The sequence below is a fragment of the Bos mutus genome, chromosome 15 (assembly GCF_027580195.1).
Source record: "Bos mutus isolate GX-2022 chromosome 15, NWIPB_WYAK_1.1, whole genome shotgun sequence".
In the NCBI taxonomy this organism is placed as follows: domain Eukaryota; kingdom Metazoa; phylum Chordata; class Mammalia; order Artiodactyla; family Bovidae; genus Bos; species Bos mutus.
Window position 1 is genome coordinate 3,606,840 of NC_091631.1, and position 20,891 is coordinate 3,627,730.

The following is a 20,891-nucleotide window of genomic DNA, read 5'->3' on the forward strand; positions in this document are numbered from 1 at the left end:
GAACAATATTTAAATTAAAAAAAGAAAATGTACATAAACTTTAAAAAATAATTAAATAAATGTATTCATTTGATTATAAAAAAATAAAATAAATGGTCTTATACCATTTTTAAAAAAGAACAATATAGATTTCTGTTATTACACTCAAGGTTGTGTGTGTGTGTATATCTCTGTGCATGTGTGTGCATGTGCATGTGTGTGTGTGTGTGTGTGTGTCTCTGTGTGTGGATGTGTGTGTGTCAGTGTCTGTGTGTGCACATGTGTTTGTGTGTGTGTCTGTGTGTGTGTACCTGTGTGTGTGCGTGTGTGTGCATGTGCGTGTGTGTGTCATGTGTGTGTGTGTGTCTCTGTGTGTGTGTGTGTCTGTGTGCATGTGCACATGTGTGTGTGCATGTGTGTGTGTGTGTGTGTGTGTGTGTGTGTGTGTAGAGTCTCTATGGAAAGAGCCATCTGGTCAGAGTTCATTTACTGTCAAACTGAAGGCACTGAGGAACCAGAACTGAAGGGAAAGGAAATATTTTGGTGACTTTTTCTTTATTTAAATGTGGGCAATTCTTGCAGGGATGGTTTATTCCATTTGAATTCAGGGATTTGTGATAGTTTATTATTATTTCCATGGGAGCCATTTTAAAATTTTTGCCCTGGTGTGGAATGGAATGGTGATGGAGGAGAAATATTTCTGATAAGTTTTCAATGTCTTCTTCAACCTATGTGCTTAGAATTCTGCTTAAAGCTCAGTCTGCTTGTATCCATTCATCCATTTAACAGATATTTGTTGAATGGTTATGTAATAAAACACATAGTCATAACTCTAGTATCTATGTCATCTTTCATCCTTTATTTCCATCAGTGGATCTCATGCTGTGATTTACTCATTTTAAGGCTTGATAATATATAATTGCACTCATCTCACATGCTAGTAAATTTAAATCTAAATTTCTCAAGCCAGTCTTCAGCAATTGAACTTAATTTAGATGTTCAGCTGGCCAAATGCAGAGGAACCAGAGATCAAATTGCAGCATCCGCTGGATTATTGAAAAAGCAAGAGAGTTCCAGAAAGTAATCTGGTTTATCTTTATTAACCTGCCAAAGACTTTGACTCTATGGATAATAAACTGTGGAAAAGTTGAAAGAGATGGGAACACCAGACCACCTGACCTCTTGAGAAACCTGATGTAGGTCAAAACTCCTTATAATTTGGAACAACAGATTGTTCCAAATAGAAAAAAACACTGTGAGCTGTATTTAACCCTGCTTATTTAACTTTTCCCATTCATTTGAGAAACTCTCCATTCTATGGAATCAAGATTATTTGGAAATATTAACCTCAGATACCCTTGTTGATCTTACCCTTATCATAAAGGAAAAAATAAATGTCAGGAGAGTGATAAAGTTAACAAAAGTTATTTTCAGAAAATGAAGATCAGCTTCTGGATCTCTTTGGCAGATAGATGGGGAAACAGAGAAACAGTGGCTGACTTTATTTTTTGGGAAACAAAATTTGCAGAGTTGGCAGCCAAATGAAATTAAAAGGACTGATTTTTGAAAGTATGGATCAACCTAGAAGCATATTAAAAGTCTAGACATTTCTTTGCCAACAAAGGTCCACAGGACCTGTTTTTTCCTAGATGATTAAATTAATATTCTATTAAAGCTGAGCACCAAAGAATGAATGTTTGAACTGTGGTGTTGAGAAGAAAGAGACTTGACAGTAAAATCCAAAGTCCAACAGAAACATTTGGGACTTATTGGAAGGACTGATGTTGAGGCTGAAACTTACTTTGGCCACCTTGCAAAAGAGGTGACTCATTGAGAAGAAATTGGGAAAGATTAAATGATTGTAAGTAATATGGTGTGCATTGGCTTTGAAATTATAGTAAACAGAAACCTAAGGCTCAAAGGATATGTCTCTTGAATGATGGAGAAGTGATGGTGTCTCCATCCTCTGTGAAGAGGCAGCATGTGAACTGGATACAGTTTTACAGAAGGGGCTTCTGGAGGGGGCCAGACTGCCTCATGAACCCAGGAGACAAGTCTCCATTGCTGTGAGGGACTGAGGAGAGAAGTCAAAGTGTCATAAGTTTAGTGATCAGACGAGGAGTTCACAGGGATTCCCTGGTGGCTCAGACTGTAAAGTCTGCCTGTGATGTGGGAGACCCAGGTTGGATCCCTGGAGAAGGAAATGACAACCCACTCCAGTATTCTTGCCTGGAAAATCCCATGGGTGGAGGAGCCTGGGGGGCTACAGTCCATAGGGTCACAAAGAGTCAGACATGACTGAATGACTTCACTTTAGGAGTTTGCAAACTTCAGAGAGTTCTGACTTGTTTGTGGAGTCTTTGGAAGGACAACTGACTGAAGACTACAGTCAAGGTTTCTTTCTTTCTTTTATTTTCTTTATATCTTGGCAGGAGACTTTTCCCTAATTGGAAGACTTTTCCCTAATTTCCAAGACTGGGAAAACCTATTTTGAGAGAGTTACACAATCCTGGTTACCACAAAGTCCAGGCAGAAAGTGACCAAGCTACATTCCTTTGTTTTTAGAAAGCTCCTAAATTCTTCCAGAAGGAGATAGAACCTCTTCCTAAGCACTTAATTCCCAGGATCCATCATTTCTTCTCAAGGAAAGATACCTTTATCTGATTATCCTTATACCTTCTATCTTGAAAGCAGACTATAAACATCTTGGTAATAATCTTTACATGCTGGTTTTTAAGCTGAGGTTTTAAGCTGAGACATCCTGGAGTTTGCCTTCCTTTTTCTTTTTTAAGAAAGAACAACAGTCCTGCATTTGACAGTTTCATGTTTGCTGCTGCTGCTGCTTTTTCTTTTCCCATAGACGGCAGCCCACCAGGTCCGTCCCTGGGATTTCCAGGCAAGAACACTGGAGTGGGTTGCCATTTCCTTCTCCAATGCATGAAAGTGAAAAATGAAAGTGAAGTCGCATTTGAACTGCAGTTTCCTCTGTCCATGGGATTTTATAGGCAAGAGTACTGGAGTGGGGGTGCCATTGCCTTCTCTGGAGTTTCATGTATAAATGAACCAAAATGGACCTAAATTAAAAATAACAGCTTAGTTTCTTCCAACAGTTAGAATTAGTTGACATAACTAGATATGTAGATGTTTCATGATTTAGCACTTGTTGAATGTACTGCCATGCTTTCTATGAGTGATTTAGCCTGAATGACTTTTAAGATCATAGAGTTATTCATTCCACATTTTCTTCTTTTCTTACAACACCAGATTCACTTATTTAAAATTTATATCCTGGAGTTAAAAGAAGAGATGCTCTGAAAACATGCTTGAAACCAGAATCTCCAGCCTGATCTCCTCAAAACAAAGGTGTAGACCTTTCCAAGAACCACTTCCTGAAACATTTCTCTAGTGCTTAGGATTTCTAAATATACCTTGACAGGTTGTAAATCTCCAACAACAAAAAATGGGCCCAAAACAATATCTGGGTCTTTGGGGTAGATGTTTGTTTTTACATGGTGTTGGAAGTGTCGATTATTCCACCATTTTGCAGAGAAACCCTGAGAAGAAAAGAACATTCATTAGCTGCAACATTTCTCTCCTGAAATATCTTTCATTATCAGAGTTTTTCAAAACCAAACAAAATCAACCCTGAATATTCATTGGAAGGACTGATGCTGAAGCTGAAGTGCCAATCCTGACCACCTGATGCAAAGAGCCAACTCACTGGAAAAGACCCTGATGCTGGGAAAGATGGAGGGCAGGAGGGAAAAGGGGATGACAGAGGATGAGATGGTTGGATGGTATCACTGATTCAATGGACATGAGTCTGAACAAACTTTATGAACTGGTGATGGACAGGGAAGCCTTGTGTGCTGTGTTTGCAATGAGTTGGTCTACAATGAGAGAGGGATGGCAATGACTCCAGTAGCTTGCCTGAAAACCCAATGGATGGAGGAGGTAACAATGGGGTCGCTAGAGTTGGACACGACTGCGCGACTGCCTTTCTTTTTCACTTTCATGCATTGGAGAAGGAAATGGCAACCCACTCCAGTTTTCAAAGCCTAGTTGTTTAATTAGGACTTAGCAGCAGCAGCAGCAGCAGCAGCAGAGCAGCAGCTGGAATAGTAACAATCAGAGTTTTATGCCTACATCTCCCTCATTCCTGGGTCACAGAATGATTCATTGTCTAGAGGCTCTAAAAGCTTACCAGCAAATAATTATCTTACCCAGGAACACAAATTCCAGGTTAAAACAACTCCTGATAATGAAGAAGAATAAAAACCATTGAAATGAAATGTTTTTCCATCTTTTTTTTTTTGTCCTCATTTTAAAAAGAAATATGAACTAGGTAGAGCAGATAGTACACTTCTTATTTTATAAATAAAGAAACTTCAGCTCTAAAACTAATTAGTTCTGGGGGGGAAATGGCACCAGGGTTCCTTCTTCAATGAATATTTTAAAGAGTCATGGATCTGAAGTCATCTCCTATGGGGGCTTGCCTCTGATCATCACATGTTCAAGTTTCAATGATCTCATTAAATATAAAAGAACATAAAAGTATTTTAGTTGATGCTGAGCTCATGTCATCTCTGATTAATTTGTTTGGGATTTTTTCTCTTTCAGTGAAAATCTAAAGGTTTTAACAGAGAAAAGGATTTGTAAGCATATCAACTTAGTTGCATCCACAGATGTATAAATGCATCTGTGTGGTTTGGGAAAATTATCTACCCTTTGATGTTCAGTTTCATCTTCAGTAAATATAGTATAATACAATGACATTTACCTGCATGGGTTGTTTGAGGAGACATGAGTTGCTGTGTGTAGAATTCTGGCATATTGAGATATTAAATTTCTCTTCTCTTCCCCTATTATGTTAATCATTTATAGAAGAATAAGCAATAGTCATAGTTTTTATTGAATATTTGACATTTCTCAAAAATCAATTAATGTGTATTTTAGATCTGCAGTGCTCAGTAGAGTAGCCCTTATCTGTGTGTGGCCACTGAGCACTTAATATGTGACCAGTCAAATTGAGGCGGGCTGTGTAAGGATATAATACATACTAGATTCAAAGCCTCAGAATGAAAAAAGAAATGTAAAATATGTTAATAATTTTTATATTTCTTTCACGTTAAAATGAAAATATTTGGAATATATACAGGAGTAATAAAGTTGGAAGAGGGTGTTTGCTGTGACCAGTGTGTTCTCTTGGCAAAATTCTGTTGGCCTTTGTCCTGCTTCATTCTGTACACCAAGGCCAAACTTGCCTATTACTCTGAGTATCTCTTGACTTCCTACTTTTGCATTCCAGTCCCCTATAATGAAAAGGACATCTTTTTTTTTGGTGTTGGTTCTAGAAGGTCTTGTAGGTCTTCATAGAACCATTCAACTTCAGCTTCTTCGGCATTAGTGTTTGGGGCATAGACTTCGATTACTGTGATATTGAATGGTTTGCCTTGGAAATGAACAGAGATCATTCTTTAATTTTTGAGACTGCATCCAAGTACTGCATTTTGGACTCTTTTGCTGACTATGATGGCTACTCCATTTCTTCTAAGGGATTCCTGCCCACAGTCATAGATACAATGGTCATCTGAATTACAGTTGCCCATTCTGGTCCATTTTAGTTCACTGATTCCTAAAATGTCTATGTTCACTCTTGTCATCTCTGGTTTGATCACTTCCAAATCACCTTGATTCATGGGCCTAACATTCCAGGTTCCTATGCAATATCGCTCTTTACAGTGCTGGACTTCACTTCCACCACCAGCCACATCCATAGCTTAGCATCTTTTTCACTTTGGCTCTGTCTCTTCATTCTTGCTGGAGTTATTTCCCCACTTTTCTCAAGTAGCATATTGGGTACCTACCGACCTGGGACTTCATCTTTCAATGCCATATCTTTTTGCCATATCATACTGTTCGTGGGGTTATCAAGGCAAGAATACTGAAATGGAGTACAAAATGAAGCAGGGCAAAGGCTAGCAAAGTTAGCTAGACTTGGATTAATGTGATACTGAATGGTTTGCCTTGGAAATGAACAGAGATCATTCTGTCATTTGGTTTCTCATCAAATCCTAGAACATCATAGAAAGGCTGATATCCAGTTGAAGTCCTAGTTTTAGAGATGAGAACACTGAGAGCCAGAGATAGAATCTGACTTGTTCAGGGTTGCACAGTGAGCGTTATCAGAGCCAGGGCTAAAACCCGCTTTCATCAACCCTTGTACTATTATCTAGCATCTGTCCACCTATCCATCCATCATTCCACCCATCCATCCATTCCTTCATGCATTCAACAAATGCTTATTGAAGGCCTACTGTGTGTTAGGCACTCTGTTAGGCACTGTATTTCAGGGGTGCATAGGATAGTGTGCCTGTCCTCCTGGAGCATATCTGAGGGGGATAAGACCAATTGTCCCTGCTTTTTCCAGCAATCTGGGTTTTGCAACCCTCAACTCTTAAACAGAGCCATCTAACTTTCCGTGGTTTCTCTCTTTTGTTAAACTTTTATCTATTCTTCATATTTTCTTTTATTTATAAATCATCCTCCTAGGATTAAATGGTTTGCTGGATTCCCCTAGCCTCCCAGAAGTACATGTCCGGACCCCTTCTAAGAATATCTCTACTCATGACTTTATAGGGTATATCTCCTGAGAGGTGGTTCTTTAATGGTGTACCAGCTGCTGCTAAGTCGCTTCAGTCATGTCCGACTCTGTGCAACCTCATAGACAGCAGGCTCCCCATCCCTGGGATTCTCCAGGCAAGAACACTGGAGTGGGTTGCCATGTCCTTCTCCAATGCATGAAAGTGAAAAGTGAAAGTGAAGTCACTCAGTCGTGTCCGACTCTTAGTGACCTCATGGACTGCAGCCTACTAGGCTCCTCTGTCCATGGGATTTTCCAGGCAAGAGTACTGGAGTGGAGTGCCATTGCCTCCTCCAATGGTGTACCAGGGATTGGGCCAAATAGTTTATTGGCTAAGAAAAAAACAGAACTTTTTAATAAAAATAAACTTTTTCTCTTAAACATTTAAAATTCTAGTTTTAGCATATATGTTATAATGTTATGTGTGTGTGTGTGTATAAATATCTATTTCTGCTTTATTGACTATGCCAAAGCCTTTGACTGTGTGGATCACAATAAACTGTGGAAAATTCTGAAAGAGATGGGAATACCAGACCACCTGATCTGCCTCTTGAGAAATCTGTATGCAGGTCAGGAAGCAATAGTTAGAACTGGACATGGAACAACAGACTGGTTCCAAATAGGAAAAGGAGTGCGTCAAGGCTGTATATTGTCACCCTATTTATTTAACTTATATACAGAGTACATCATGAGAAATACTGGGCTGGAAGAAGCACAAGCTGGAATCAAGATTGCCAGGAGAAATATCAATAACCTCAGATATGCAGATGACACCACCCTTATGGCAGAAAGTGAAGAGGAACTCAAAAGCCTCTTGATGAAAGTGAAAGTGGAGAGTGAAAAAGTTGGCTTAAAGCTCAACATTCAGAAAACGAAGATCATGGCATCCGGTCCCATCACTTCATGGGAAATAGATGGGGAAACAGTGGAAACGGTGTCAGACTTTATTTTTCTTGGCTGCAAAATCACTGCAGATGGTGAGTGCGCCATGAAATTAAAAGACGCTCACTCCTTGGAAGGAAAGTTATGACCAACCTAGATAGCATGTTCAAAAGCAGAGACATTACTTTGCCAACAAAGGTTCGTCTAGTCAAGGCTATGGTTTTTCCTGTGGTCATGTATGGATGTGAGAGTTGGACTGTGAAGAAGGCTGAGCGCTGAAGAATTGATGCTTTTGAACTGTGGTGTTGGAGAAGACTCTTGAAATTCCCTTGGACTGCAAGGAGATCCAACCAGTCCATTCTGAAGGAGATCAGCCCTGGGATTTCTTTGGAAGGAATGATGCTAAAGCTGAAACTCCAGTACTTTGGCCACCTCATGTGAAGAGCTGACTCATTGGAAAAGACTCTGATGCTGGGAGGGATTGGGGGCAGGAGGAGAAGGGGACGACAGAGGATGAGATGGCTGGATGGCATCATCGACTCGATGGACATGGGTTTGAGTGAACTCCGGGAGTTTGTGATGGACAAGGAGGCCTGGCGTGCTACGATTCATGGGGTCACAAAGAGTCAGATACGACTGAGTGACTGAACTAAACTGAACTGAATTATATATATATATATATATATATATATATATAATATGTCAGTCACTACATTGTTAGTATATTTACATCTACTTGTGGGGTGTGTAGTAACATCCTTTGCTGATAAGTGTATGTAGAAACCACTGCTTAGTGAAATGACTTTCAGAATCCCATCATACTCCTGGAACATTCTGTACCTTGAGATGACCAGTCACAAAATTTTGCATCAGGTGGTTCCACTTGGACTTCTTAAATACGGAAAGGTGTCCCATGTCATGTTGCAGAAATGAATCCTGAGCCTAGAAGAGACAGGGTTACTGTCAGAGAAGTTGACAAGGTAAGAAGAAAGTAGTAAGTGAGGCCACTGGTAGGTTTGGGAACCCATGAGAACAGTGGGAGATCTTGTCTGACCTCAAGCCAAGTGTGTATCTGTCACACTTGCTGAGTTCTTTCCCATCTCTGTGCCTTTGCACAGGTGGTTCTCTCAGCCTAGAATGCTCTTCTCTCCACTGTCAGAATCTTCCAGTGTGGAATGGAAAGAGGATGCCTTTCAAGTCAGGCTAACTTGGGCTCTAAACTGTCCTTCACCACTTTACAAGTTATACAACTCTTGGCAAGCTAGTTGGTAGCTCTGAACTCAGTTCTTTGTCTGAGAAGCAGAGATTATAATAAACCTTGCTCATTCAGCTGTCGTGCAGCCAAAATACATGTAAAATTCCTGATAATGCTAAGCAGTCAAACAAATATTTGTTTCCTTTCTTGATTCTAAAAGTTGCTTTTCAAAGAATAAAGCAAGTTGACTTTTCGAGAAAAAAATTAGCATATAAAATTTTGTAATTAACACTGATGTTAATTCTCCATGAAATCATCCCCAATTGCCTCAATTAGAATTAGATGCCTCTTTCTGCTCCCAGAGCACATGCTTGTTTCTTTTCCTTCTGCCTTGTATCCTGTCTAGATATTTCAATGACCAGCTCCTCCCCTGGATGACTGTTTCCCAAGGGCAGGGTCAGGTGCGTTTCCCTTTGTGTCCACAATACAGTGCTGTGGTCATAGAAGGCCATCTTCAGAGATCTGTGCTTCATTCAAAGGATTTATCAATTGCCCTGCTACACGCCAGTTGCTGATTGCCATTTCTGGCAGAATACATGATCCTATTATCATGTAATAATAAATAGACTCTCTTCATAGACTGATGTATTGATAAGTATTGGTGAAATGAGGCTTTTGGCTAGGGTCTCAGGGAATTAAAAAAAATACAGATAGATAACATCTTTAGTAGAATCTCTTATTATGAAACATCATGTATAAATAGTGATATATATATATATATATATACACATATATATATATATATACACATATATATATATATACACATATATATACACACACACACACATATAGGTATAAATTAATGTGGAGCTTCCTTTCTTCATGGTGGCTAAGATGGTAAAGAATCTGCCTGCAATATGGGAGACTTGGATTTGATCTCTGGGTCAGGAAGATTCCCTGGTAAAGGGAATGGCAACATACTCCAGTATTCTTGCCTGAGGAAATCCATGGACAGGGGAGCCAGTTACAGTCCATGGGGTCAAAAAAGGTTGGAAACAACTGAGCGATTAAAAAGAAAACAAAATAAGTTCATGTATGTGCCTATAGTCTTAATAAAATCACTGAACAACCATGAAAAATGTTGGTTGGTTAATGAATGAAAGACAAAGGTGAAGGTTGCATGGCCTAGAATGGAACTTCAGTTACTGACATTGTGTGGATAATGTTGGGCAAAGAGCAGCAACTCTCAAGGATATTTACCACGTGCCAGTTTCTGTGCTAGGTACTCTACAGAGTAACTTCTTTAGTTCTCCTCAGAATATTTCCATAAAAAATTGTTACCCCATGTTACAGATAAGAGAACTGGGGCCCTGTAGGTTTTGAAAACTTATTGGTGTCAGACACTGATGACTAGCTTGCCAGGAAGTGCCAGGGAGCCACTGGCACCAGTGTAAAGAGAGAATAAAAAATTCTGAGGCTTCCCATAGAGCCTGCCTGGGCTTGGGATACCTACTCACCTGAGCAACTGTGAGAAGAAAATAAATGAATATTGTGATAAGCCAGCCACTGCCAAAATGCCACACTATTACCCAAGCCAGGGCCTCCAAAATCAAGACCTGGGCGAGGTGAAGGAAGAAGAACCCCAGGTTGGCATTGAACATATTCATGGTCTCTAATGTCCTCCGCAGTTCTTGGAAATCTTCTACCAACTGGGACTGTGAGATAAATATGCAAGAAAAGAATTAGTTCCTTCAGTGGAGAGGGAGTACAGATCAACATAATTATTAATCTATTTTAATAATTTAATCTATGATACCTTAATTTTATGAATAGATATTTATTTATTTAATAAGTATAATTAGGCATAATTTAAACAAAAAACCCAAACCTTAAAAAACGAACATAAAAGCAAAATGCTTAAAACAAGTTATGAAAATTTTTTTCTTTTCTGGAGAAGAGACAGATGAGTAGTGATTTGTAAACTGTCCTCAAATTGTTATGGGACTTATAATTTATTTCTTTTTTGGGGAGTGGGGGGTTCAATGAAGAGATACATATCTCTAACAATTCTCTTTTTAAAAATGATTAAAAAATTTTTTTGATGCAGATCATTTCTTTTGAAATCTTTATTGAATTTGTGACAATATTGCTTTTATTTTATTTTATTTTTTGGCTGTGAGGCATGTGAGATCCTGGCTCCCTGATGAGGGATCAAACCTGCACCCCCTATATTGAAAAGAGAAGTCTTAATGACTGGGCTGCCAGGGGAAAACCCGCAAAATTAATTTTCTACTTATCAGAACAAAAAATTTTATTGAAGTTTAGTTGATTAACAATGTTGTGTTAGTTTCAGGTGTACAGCAAATATATATATATATATATAAATATATATATATATGTTTATGTATACATATTGTTTCTTCAGATTCTATTCCATTGTAGATCATTATGAGATACTGAATATAGATCCCTGACAAACAGTAGGTCCTTGTTGTTTGTCTGTTTTATATGTAGAAGTGTGTATCTATTAATAATAGTTGCCTTTTTAAATTAACGTGTTGTTTGATCTCTGATTATACTTTGGGGAACTTTGCTATCTACATGGATCTGTGTTACTTTCTATGTTATCAGCTGATAACATAGATAAGTCGCTGGCTTATCACAATATCCATTTCTTTTCTTCTCATGGCTGCTCAGGTAAGTTAGGTATCCTAATCCCAGGCAGTGGCTTTATGACTGGCATATCAATATGCCAGTCTTTAGCGTGTGCAAAAGACTCCTTTATGAAAGATAGAGTTCACTTAGGTTAGCTGAAAGGATGCATTTCCTGTGAGATGCTCAGGAGCTCTACAGGAATGAGACAGGGTCTCCTGTGGTATTAGTGAGTGTGTCTTCCCTGGTGGCTCAGAGGGTAAAGCGTCTCCCTGCAACGTGGGAGACCGAGGTTCCACCCCTGGGTCGGGAAGATCCCCTGGAGGAGGAAATGGCAACCCACCCCAGTATTCTTGCCTGGAGAATCCCATGGAAAGAGAAGCCTAGTGGGCTGCAGTCCATGGGGTCACAAAGAGTCGGACATGACCGAGCACCTTCACTTTCACTTTTCATTGGCTGGAGGAGTCCTGATTCTGTGTACATGTACTGTGCTTATGTATGTAGGTCAAGTGCTAGCACTGATTTACAAACTTGCACATCATACTCAAGAGTCAGTGAAAGGCCTGGGAAGAAATATCTCCTTAGCTTAATGACTATAATGGGTTTGAAACTCAGACTGTTGAGAAAGTGACCAGGGTATAAGAATGAAAACTGGATTGTTCAGATGTAAAAGAGAAGAAAAATTTGAAATAATAATAAAAAAGAGCTATGAACATAATCCTAGAAGGAAGAAAATTCATTTCAAAATTCACTGATACTTTTAAATGATCCAATGCCTGGGAAAAGTCTGGATGGGCTAATCTTGAAAGGCCCCATGAACATCATAATTCTGGTGGCCATAGATAACTTTAATAGATCACACAAGTGTGCTAGTCAACAAAAGAGTCCGAAATACAGTACTTGGGTGCAAAATCAAAAAAGAAAGATGATCTCTGTTCATTTCCAAGGGAAACCATTCAATATCAGAGTAATCCAAGTCTGTGCCCTGACCACTAATGCTGAAGAAGCTGAAGTTGGATGGCTCTCTGAAGACCTACAAGACCTTCTAGAACTATTACCAAAAACGATGTCCTTTTCATCATCAGTTCAGTTCAGTCACTCAGTCGTGTTCGACTCTTTGAGACCCAGTGTACTGCTGCACGCTGCTTCCCTATCCATGACCAACTCCTGGAGCTTACTCAAACTCATGTCCATTTAGTCGATGATACCATCCAACCATCTCATTGTCTATCATCCCCTTCTCCTCCCACCTTCAATCTATCCCAGCATCAGGGACTTTTCAAATCCCTGTTCTTTGCATCAGGTGGCCAAAGTATTGTACTTTCAGCTTCAGCATCAGTCCTTCCAATGAACACCCAGGACTGATCTCCTTTAGGATGGACTGGCTGGATCTCCTTGCAGTCCAAGACACTCTCAAGAGTCTTCTCCAACACCACAGTTCAAAAGCATCAATTCTTCAGCGCTTAGCTTTCTTTCATCATAGGTGATTGGAATGCAAAAGTAGGAAGTCAAGACATACCTGGAGTAACAGGCAAGCTTTGCCTTGGAGTACAAAAGGAAGCTGGGCAGAGGCTAACAGAGTTTTGCCAAGAGAACACACTAGTCATAACAAACACCCTCTTCCAACAACATAATAGATGACTCTACACATGGACATCACCAGATGGTCAATACCGAAATTAGACTGATTATATTCTTTGCAGCCAAAGATGGAGAAGCTCTATACAGGCAGCAAAAGCAAGACCAGGAGCTGAATGTGGTTCAGATCACGAATTCCTAATTGCAAAATCCAGACTAAAATTGAACAAAGTAGATAAAACCACTAGGCCATTCAGGTATGACCTGAAGTAAATCCCTTGAAGTTATACAGTGGAAGTGAGAAATAGATTCAAGGGATAAAATCTGATAGACAGAGTGCCTGAAGAACTATGGACAGAGGTTCATAACATTGTACTGGAGGTGGTGATCAAAATCATCCCCAAGGAAAAGAAATGCAAAATGGCAAAGTGGTGTCTGAGGAGCCCTTACAAATAGCTGAGAAAAGAAGTGAAAGGCAAAGCAGAAAAAGAAAGATATACCTCTCTGAATGCAGAGTTCCAAAGAATAGCAAGGAGAGATAAGAAAGCCTTCCACAGTGATCAATGCAAAGAAATAGAGGAAAACAATAGAATGGGAAAGACTAGAGATCTCTTCATGAAAATTAGAGATACCAAGGGAGAATTTCATACAAAGATGGGCACAATAAAGGACAGAAACCATATGGACCTAACAGAAGCAGAAGATATCAAGAAGAGGTGGCAAGAATACACAGAAGAACTGTACAAAAAAGATCTTAATGACCCAGATAACCACGATGGTGTTGTGATCACTCACCTAGAGCCAGACATGCTGGAATATGAAGTCAAGTGGGCCTTAGGAAGCATCACTACCAACAAAGCTAGCAGAGGTGATGGAATTTCAGCTGAGATATTTCAAGTCCTAGAAGATGATGCTGTGAAAGTGCTGCACTCAATATGCCAGCAAATTTGGGAAACTCAGCAGTGGCCACAGGACTTGAAAAATCAATTTTCGTTCCAATCCCAAAGAAAGGCAATGCCAAATGATGTTCAGACTTCTGCACAATTGCACGCTAACAAAGTAATGCTTAAAGTTATCCAAGCTAGGCTTCAACAGTACATGAACTGAGAACTTCCAGATATTCAAGCTCGATTTAGAAAATATGGAGGAACCAGCAATCAAATTGCTAACATCTGTTGGATCATAGAGAAAGCAAGGGAATTCCAAAAGACATCTACTTCTGCTTCACTGACTATGCTAAAGCCTTTGACCATGTGGATCACAACAAGCTGTGGAAAATTCTTAATGAGATGGGAGTACTAGACTTGCCTCCTGAGAAACCTGTATGCAGCTCAAGAGGCAACAGTTTGAACCAGACTTGGAACAATGGACTGGTTCAAAATTGGGGAAGGAGTACATCAAGGCTGTATATTGTCACCCTGATTATTTAATTTACATGCAGAGTACATCATGTGAAATGCTGTGCTGGATGAAGCAGAAGCTGGAATCAAGATTGCTGGGAGAAATATCAACAACTTCAGATAAGAAGATCATACCACTCTAATGGCAGAAAGTGAAGGGGAACTAAAGAGTCTGTTGATGAAAGTGAAAGAGGAGGGTAAAAAAGCTGGCTTCAAACTCAACATTTAAAAAATGAAGATCATGGCATTCAGTCCAATCACTTCATGGCAACTAGATGGTGAAATAATAGAAACAGTGACAGAGTTTATTTTCTTGGGCTCCAAAAATCACTGCAGCTGGTGACTGCAGCCATGAAATTAAAAGATGCTTGCTCCTTGGAATAAAAGCGTTGACAAACGTAGATAGCATATTAAAAAGCAGAGACCTTACTTTGCCAACAAAGGTCCATATAGTCAAAGTTATGGGTTTTCCAGTAGTCATTTATAGATGTGAGAGTTGGACCAGAAAGAAGGTTGTGCACCAAAGAATTGTTGCTTTTGAACTGTGGTGTTGGAGAAGACTCTTTTTTTTTTTTTAATTTTATTTTATTTTTAAACTTTACATAATTTTATTAGTTTTGCCAAATATCAAAATGAATCCATCACAGGTATACATGTGCTCCCCATCCTGAACCCTCCTCCCTCCTCCCTCCCCATAGCTCTTGAGAGTCCCTTGGACAGCATGGAGATCAAACCTGTCAGTCCTATAGGAAATCAACCCTGAATATTCATTGAAATGACTGATGGTTAAGCTGAAGCTCATACACTGGCCACCTGATGGGAAGAACCAACTCAGTGGAAAAGACCCTGGTGCCTGGAAAGGTTGAGTGTGGGAAGAGAAGAGGGAGACAGAGGATGAGATGGTTGGATGGCATCATGGACTCAATGGACATGAGTTTGAGCAAACTCTGGGAGCTAGTGTAGGAACATGAAGGCCTGGCATGCTGCAGTTCACAGGGTCACAAAGAGTCAGACATGACTCACTGACAGAACAACGGCATCTCGGCTCCTACACCTTGTCATAGGAACAGGGCTATGTGTCCAGGCTGTGTGCCTGGTGGCCCACTCATCTCAGTACAGTGCATTGCTTCCTGACACACAGCCTTGAGGGATGCACATGGGCCCCAGGAGTCAGCCTAAGTATTCGTCTTGGGCCTGCATGTAACCAGTCCTCTCTCCTCAGATTCCTCCTATCCCCTTGTGAGTTTGTTTCTTCATTTCTTTAAGTGGAAATGTAATTCTTATTCTTTCTGCCGCACAGTGATATCTGGTTCACCACTTTGTACAAAATATTTCAAAAGAATGGTACAACTGTAAGCTGTTTTAAAACATGAAGTGCAAAAAACAAACAAACAAACAAACAAACAAAAAAACCCACAAAAAACCCCCCACAGTGCTTAATATTAGCTAAAATCCCTTTAAGCGCAACCATTCTAGTGAAGTCTAATCTTATGGAGGCCCTGCCTTCTGAAGACAGTTTTTCAGTCAACCAAAGTCTTGGCAAAAGAAAAGTGGTGCTTTTCGTGGGGAATACCCAAAGGTTTGGAGCCAGAGAGAGGTGAACTGGAGTTCCTGTTCTTTGCTTTTCAGAGGGTAGTTTATTCTCCTGGAACTGTAATTTCTCCAATTGTAAAAAGAACTATAGCTAGGATATAGTCACATCATTGACTCAACAGCTATTTATGTAATTATTTATGGTAAAATATTATGGAATATTTATGGTATTGAGGACTCAGGGATGAGCAGAATTGACATAGTTTCTGCTCTTATGGAAACTGGTTTAACAGGGAACATCAAAGAATTATAAGCAGTCATGGAAAAAGAGAAGTTATGTGTAAGTTTCATGCCAAGAAGTAGGTGGTTAGAAACATGGAATTACTGTTTGGCACAGGGCACGCATCCCATTCCTTTGTTTCTCAGAGGTTTAAGAATTCTGAGGATCTCAGGAGGATGACACTGCTTTGAAATACTTGGAATCCTCTCATTTATGCCATTGCAGGTCCTCCCAGGCAGGATGGCTGGTTTCCCACAGAAAATGATAAATTGGCCCTGTAATATACCTCATCCCCATCCCTCCACATACTCTTGAGTCCCGAGACCTCACTCACGTTTTTGTTTCTCTCCTGATTGGGCTCTTCTGGAGCAAGCTCTCCAATGAGCAGTGGTTTAAGGTACAACCGCACAATGTCAGGGTCTGGATGCATGGCTCTGAAGACGTCCTGTGAATCAGAGAGAACTGTTAGAGGCTTAAAAATGACATGCTTACACACAGATTATCTCCCCTTTCTTACCTCATTCTGTACCGATCTTACGAATCAGCAAAGATTATGTTATAGAGCATTTACTTCTAACTCTAGGTTGACACTTCCAGTTCGTTGATCAGAATTACCCTTGAAATTCCTCTATGAAAGCCTCACACTGGAGATCCACCCACTGAGTACATGGCTTACTAGGCAAGTCCTGGGTAGAAAGTTGATCTCCAAGCATTGGAAGAGATCGTTGTTTATTTTATTGAGCCCAGAAGCAGTAGTTGGCTTTGAGATTATGGGCCATGGTGAATCTTTAGAGTCAAACCTCAGGCTTGGTGTGGGAGTTGCCCACATTGTTTGGAGCATGCAGCAACCAAGACTGCCTATGCAAATCACATCTCTCAGAGTTTCCCTTTTGGTTCTTGGTCAAGGACCAGGGGACAGAGGTCCTTGAATTAAGTTATTTCCAAGGAAAGACAAGTTAAAGTTGATGATAACAAACATCTAAGAGAGCATGGGAGCAAAGCCCTCGAATCCTTAGTTGTCTAAAGTGGCACTTTCTTGGTTAAGTTTATCACTGAAGGAGCCTTAGCACTCTTTCTAAAAAAAAAACAGAAACAAAACAAACAAACAAACAAAAAACACCATGGCATTCTCTGTAGGGGCTGGAGACAGGCACAAAATAGAGCTGACCAACTATATTTTTTCCAACTCCATTCCCATGTTAAGTAGTAACTCCAAGTGGCTATGAGAAGCAGTGTTGGTTCTCATGTCCTGCTTAAGTTTGGAAATAAGAGATAGACTTTTTTTTTTCTCCAGGGATTTAAACTGCTTTAGGGGGAAGGAGGCTTCCCCAAGAGTAAGATACTGGACTTCTTGCTATTATGGCTTTGAGAATAGGAATGACTAATATGAAGAAAAATAACCAAGGTTTTAATTTGAATATGTGGAATCCGTACACAATACCCTGGAGTGGTGGTGTTGCATGGTGCTGATTAGGAAACTGGATCCCCGAGCAGCCTTCCTACACTTAAGTTCTACACTTGCTGTGCAACTGTGGACAAGTCTCTTGACCAGCCCATGCTCCTGTTTTCTCTTCCCTAACACGGGAGTGAAGGTAATAGCTACTCAATTTATAAAGTTATTATAAAAATTAAGTGAATTGATTAGAATCTGAGAGGTTTATAGTAAATTCTCAAACATATTAGTTCTCTTTCCTATATATATACCTCTAGGCTTCCCTGGTGGCTCAGATGATAAAGAATCTGACTGCAATGCAGGAGACCCCAGTTAGATCCCTGGGTTGGGAAGATCCCCTGGAGAAGAAAAAGGCAACCCATTCCAGTATTCTTGCCTGCAGAATTCCATGGACAGAGGAGCCTAGTGGGCTACAGTCCACGGTGTTGCACAGAGTTGTACATGACTGAGTGACTAAGACACACCTCGATAAGAGCTACCTGCCTTCCTTCTCTTCAGTAAAATATAACTGTTCAGAGAGTTTCTTTCCATACTCCACTCAGAGTGAGCTCTGAATTGTTTTAGTGAATACAATGAACCCTCCATCTTCAAAATCTAAAGCAACTTTAGATATATCTAGAACTACATACAAGCCGACACATAAAGCATGTCCATATGTGTAGGCTTGTATGTGTATATATATAATGAATGAGGCTATTCAGAAGGGTGCAGTATCAACTCTTTAGAATCACTTTTCTAGATTCAGTGATGTAAGAAGGGATTTGTATCTGCTAGAACCAGTCCAGGCTCTACTGTTCATTCTGCCTTTGTACACTTTCTCTGACCGCCTTGGGAAATGCTGCTCTCAAAGATGTGTTTTCATTGTCACATTCAATGACCCTAAAGTTAGTTTACCTAACCAGGATGAGAGTCATTCGGTGATTAACTATGTGACTAAAACATTTCAGGGTGGCCCATACTGAAAAATCATGTTCTGCCTGCTGTTAAGGAAGAGATGAGGGTGAGAAACATTCTGAGGGATCAAGATCAGAGTGTAGAGGAGGTGTGAGGCCCTGCATTTGCATCTTACTCTGAGCAGTCATCCAGAGCCCTGGAACAGTGTGCTGACGCTAATATTCCTCTGGGTTCACTGTTTCTTCTGTTCTTCAGCAAGATTCACAGGTCAATACTGCGACAACAGAGCCTGAAGACCTACAGAGTTTTCCAGAAGAATAAGAATTTCCCTGCTGTGTGGAACTCTTTTCATTGTATTAATGGGCAGTACAAAAGTGGCTTAGGTAGTCTTAGAATATTGTTTGAAGGAATTCCCTATTAGAGTCTAGATACTTGAGTACGTTGTGAAATCTCCTTCTCAAAAGACCTTCAAAAATGAGTTATTGTTTTTTTTTTTTTTTTCAATTAACATTATTTGGCAAGTGTGTTCCTCCTGAGGAAAGTCCAGGGGTAAATGAAAGGGAGAGGGAGTAATACCATTTTTTTAGTGTATCCTGTGTACAAGGTGCTCTATGAGCCAATTCATAAATATCAACTTACTTCTGTGAGGTTCCATCATGTTTGTTATACATATAAAGATTCCAAATCTCAGAACATTGCCACAGTAAGTGGGAGAGCCAGGATTTGAACTCAAGGCTATGTGGCTTTAAAGCCAGGAAGCCATAAAGGTCCATTCCAGCCTTAATATGTACAGTTCTTTTCCTGAAAGAAGGATGACACAAGATTGTTTTGGGAGGATGTTAAGATCAGTATATGCATGCTAGGCAGTTAGTAAAGTATTTCCCCGTCTTAGGTTTTAATGACGTGCATCACTTTGTCTGTGGCCCCAACCTACTTCTCCAGGTTTACCTCTCACCATACCCTTCATGCCTCATCCTGTCCAATGGAACTCTCCCTATTCAGTAAACATTCCATGACCCTGTATAGTTCTGAAGCTTTGTGATACATACTGCTCCCTTTGCCTTGACTGCTTTCCTCCATTTTTTTTTTTTTTTCTGCTTAAAAGTTCCTTCTCATTCTTGAACATCCAGATGAAATATGCCTTCCTAACACAGTCAGGAAAGTTATTTATGATCTCTTCTGGGCTCCCATTACACTTTGTTCCTAAAGTTTTTCAGATGATGTTGCAGTGAATCTTTGTATTCACAAAGGCCTTCTCCAGTGCCTTTTGACTTTTTGGAAGACTGGGACCATGCACTATTGATTAAATTATACCTGATGTTTTTCGCTGTGCCTGGAATATGACATGTAATCAAGAGATGTCTGATGAACAAGGAAAGGGTGAATGAATAGAGCAGTATATGACTTCTCTAAAAAGGAGAAAGTTGAGAAGTATTGAGTTCAAAGGATATGGGTCTTAAGCATTGCTGTCTCTTCCCCACTCTCAGCATCTCTATTTTCTGACCTTTTAACTACTTTATCATTTCTCATTTTCATCTGTTATCTTTTGATTCACTTCTCAACCATCATCTCTATTTCCTAACCTATTCATAAATTTATACTGTAGCTCTTCTTAACACTGATTATTTCCCAAACAGTATCAACACAGAGGAAAGATGTGATTATCTTTGCTTTCACAGTGACTTTGGAAATCCTGCTGATTTTTTTGCTGTTATTTAATGGGGGCTGGAAAGATGTCCTTTATTGGAAGAGCAGTATGATCCCTAGTGGGAGAGACAAGTATGTAAAGTGAGAAGGCCTGAGAAGGATCATGTCCTTACATCTTAACTACTGTATATAGGCTGTGCCCCGCATCAAGGCACTTGGCCTAGAGGGCATGTGTGGGTTGAAATTCAGGAGACACTCCATTTGCCAAATATTGTTCTGCAATCAATCAAAGTGTGTGCCCATTAAATTTACACCAAAATACAGTATAGGGAGCAGTGCAGTATGTTGTTTATATTGGGAAAATTGCTTAATCTCGGAAGCTTCGATTTGTTTTCTAACTGTGGACACTACTTAGTCTGCTCCATAGGCTCATTTATTCAGTCGTTACAAAACCTTGCTCAAGACTTAGCCTAGCATCAAAGAGCTTAAACTTTGGAATCAGATGCCATTAAATGATGATACTTTTATATTATTATTATTTGGTTCATCTGAAGTGGGTTGAAACTTCCCCAAATTCAGAAAAATAAAACACCCACCCATGGTGAATATATGTATATAGTCACAAAACAATATAACTAGAACATAGATTTTGATTTACTTATCTCAAAAAGCTCACAGGGGACTTCCCTGTCAGTCTGGTAGTTAAGACTCCATGCTTCCAATGGAGGGTGTGGGTTCCATCCCTGTTGGGC

The 20,891-nt window shown here is 39.8% G+C and overlaps 1 protein-coding gene across 1 annotated transcript in view; it reads right to left on the bottom strand.

Moving 5' to 3' along the window:
• LOC102287422 (fatty acid desaturase 2-like protein FADS2B) overlaps positions 1–20,891 on the bottom strand; it is a 40,518-nt gene that overhangs the window by 13,083 nt on the left and 6,544 nt on the right. Inside the window, exons 2-5 of the mRNA XM_070383243.1 lie at positions 16,480–16,590; positions 10,220–10,417; positions 8,345–8,446; positions 3,408–3,533 (exon numbers count right to left, since the gene is read on the bottom strand). Coding sequence (XP_070239344.1) covers positions 3,408–3,533; positions 8,345–8,446; positions 10,220–10,417; positions 16,480–16,590 — 537 coding nt within the window. The remainder of the gene's footprint in view (positions 1–3,407; positions 3,534–8,344; positions 8,447–10,219; positions 10,418–16,479; positions 16,591–20,891) is intronic.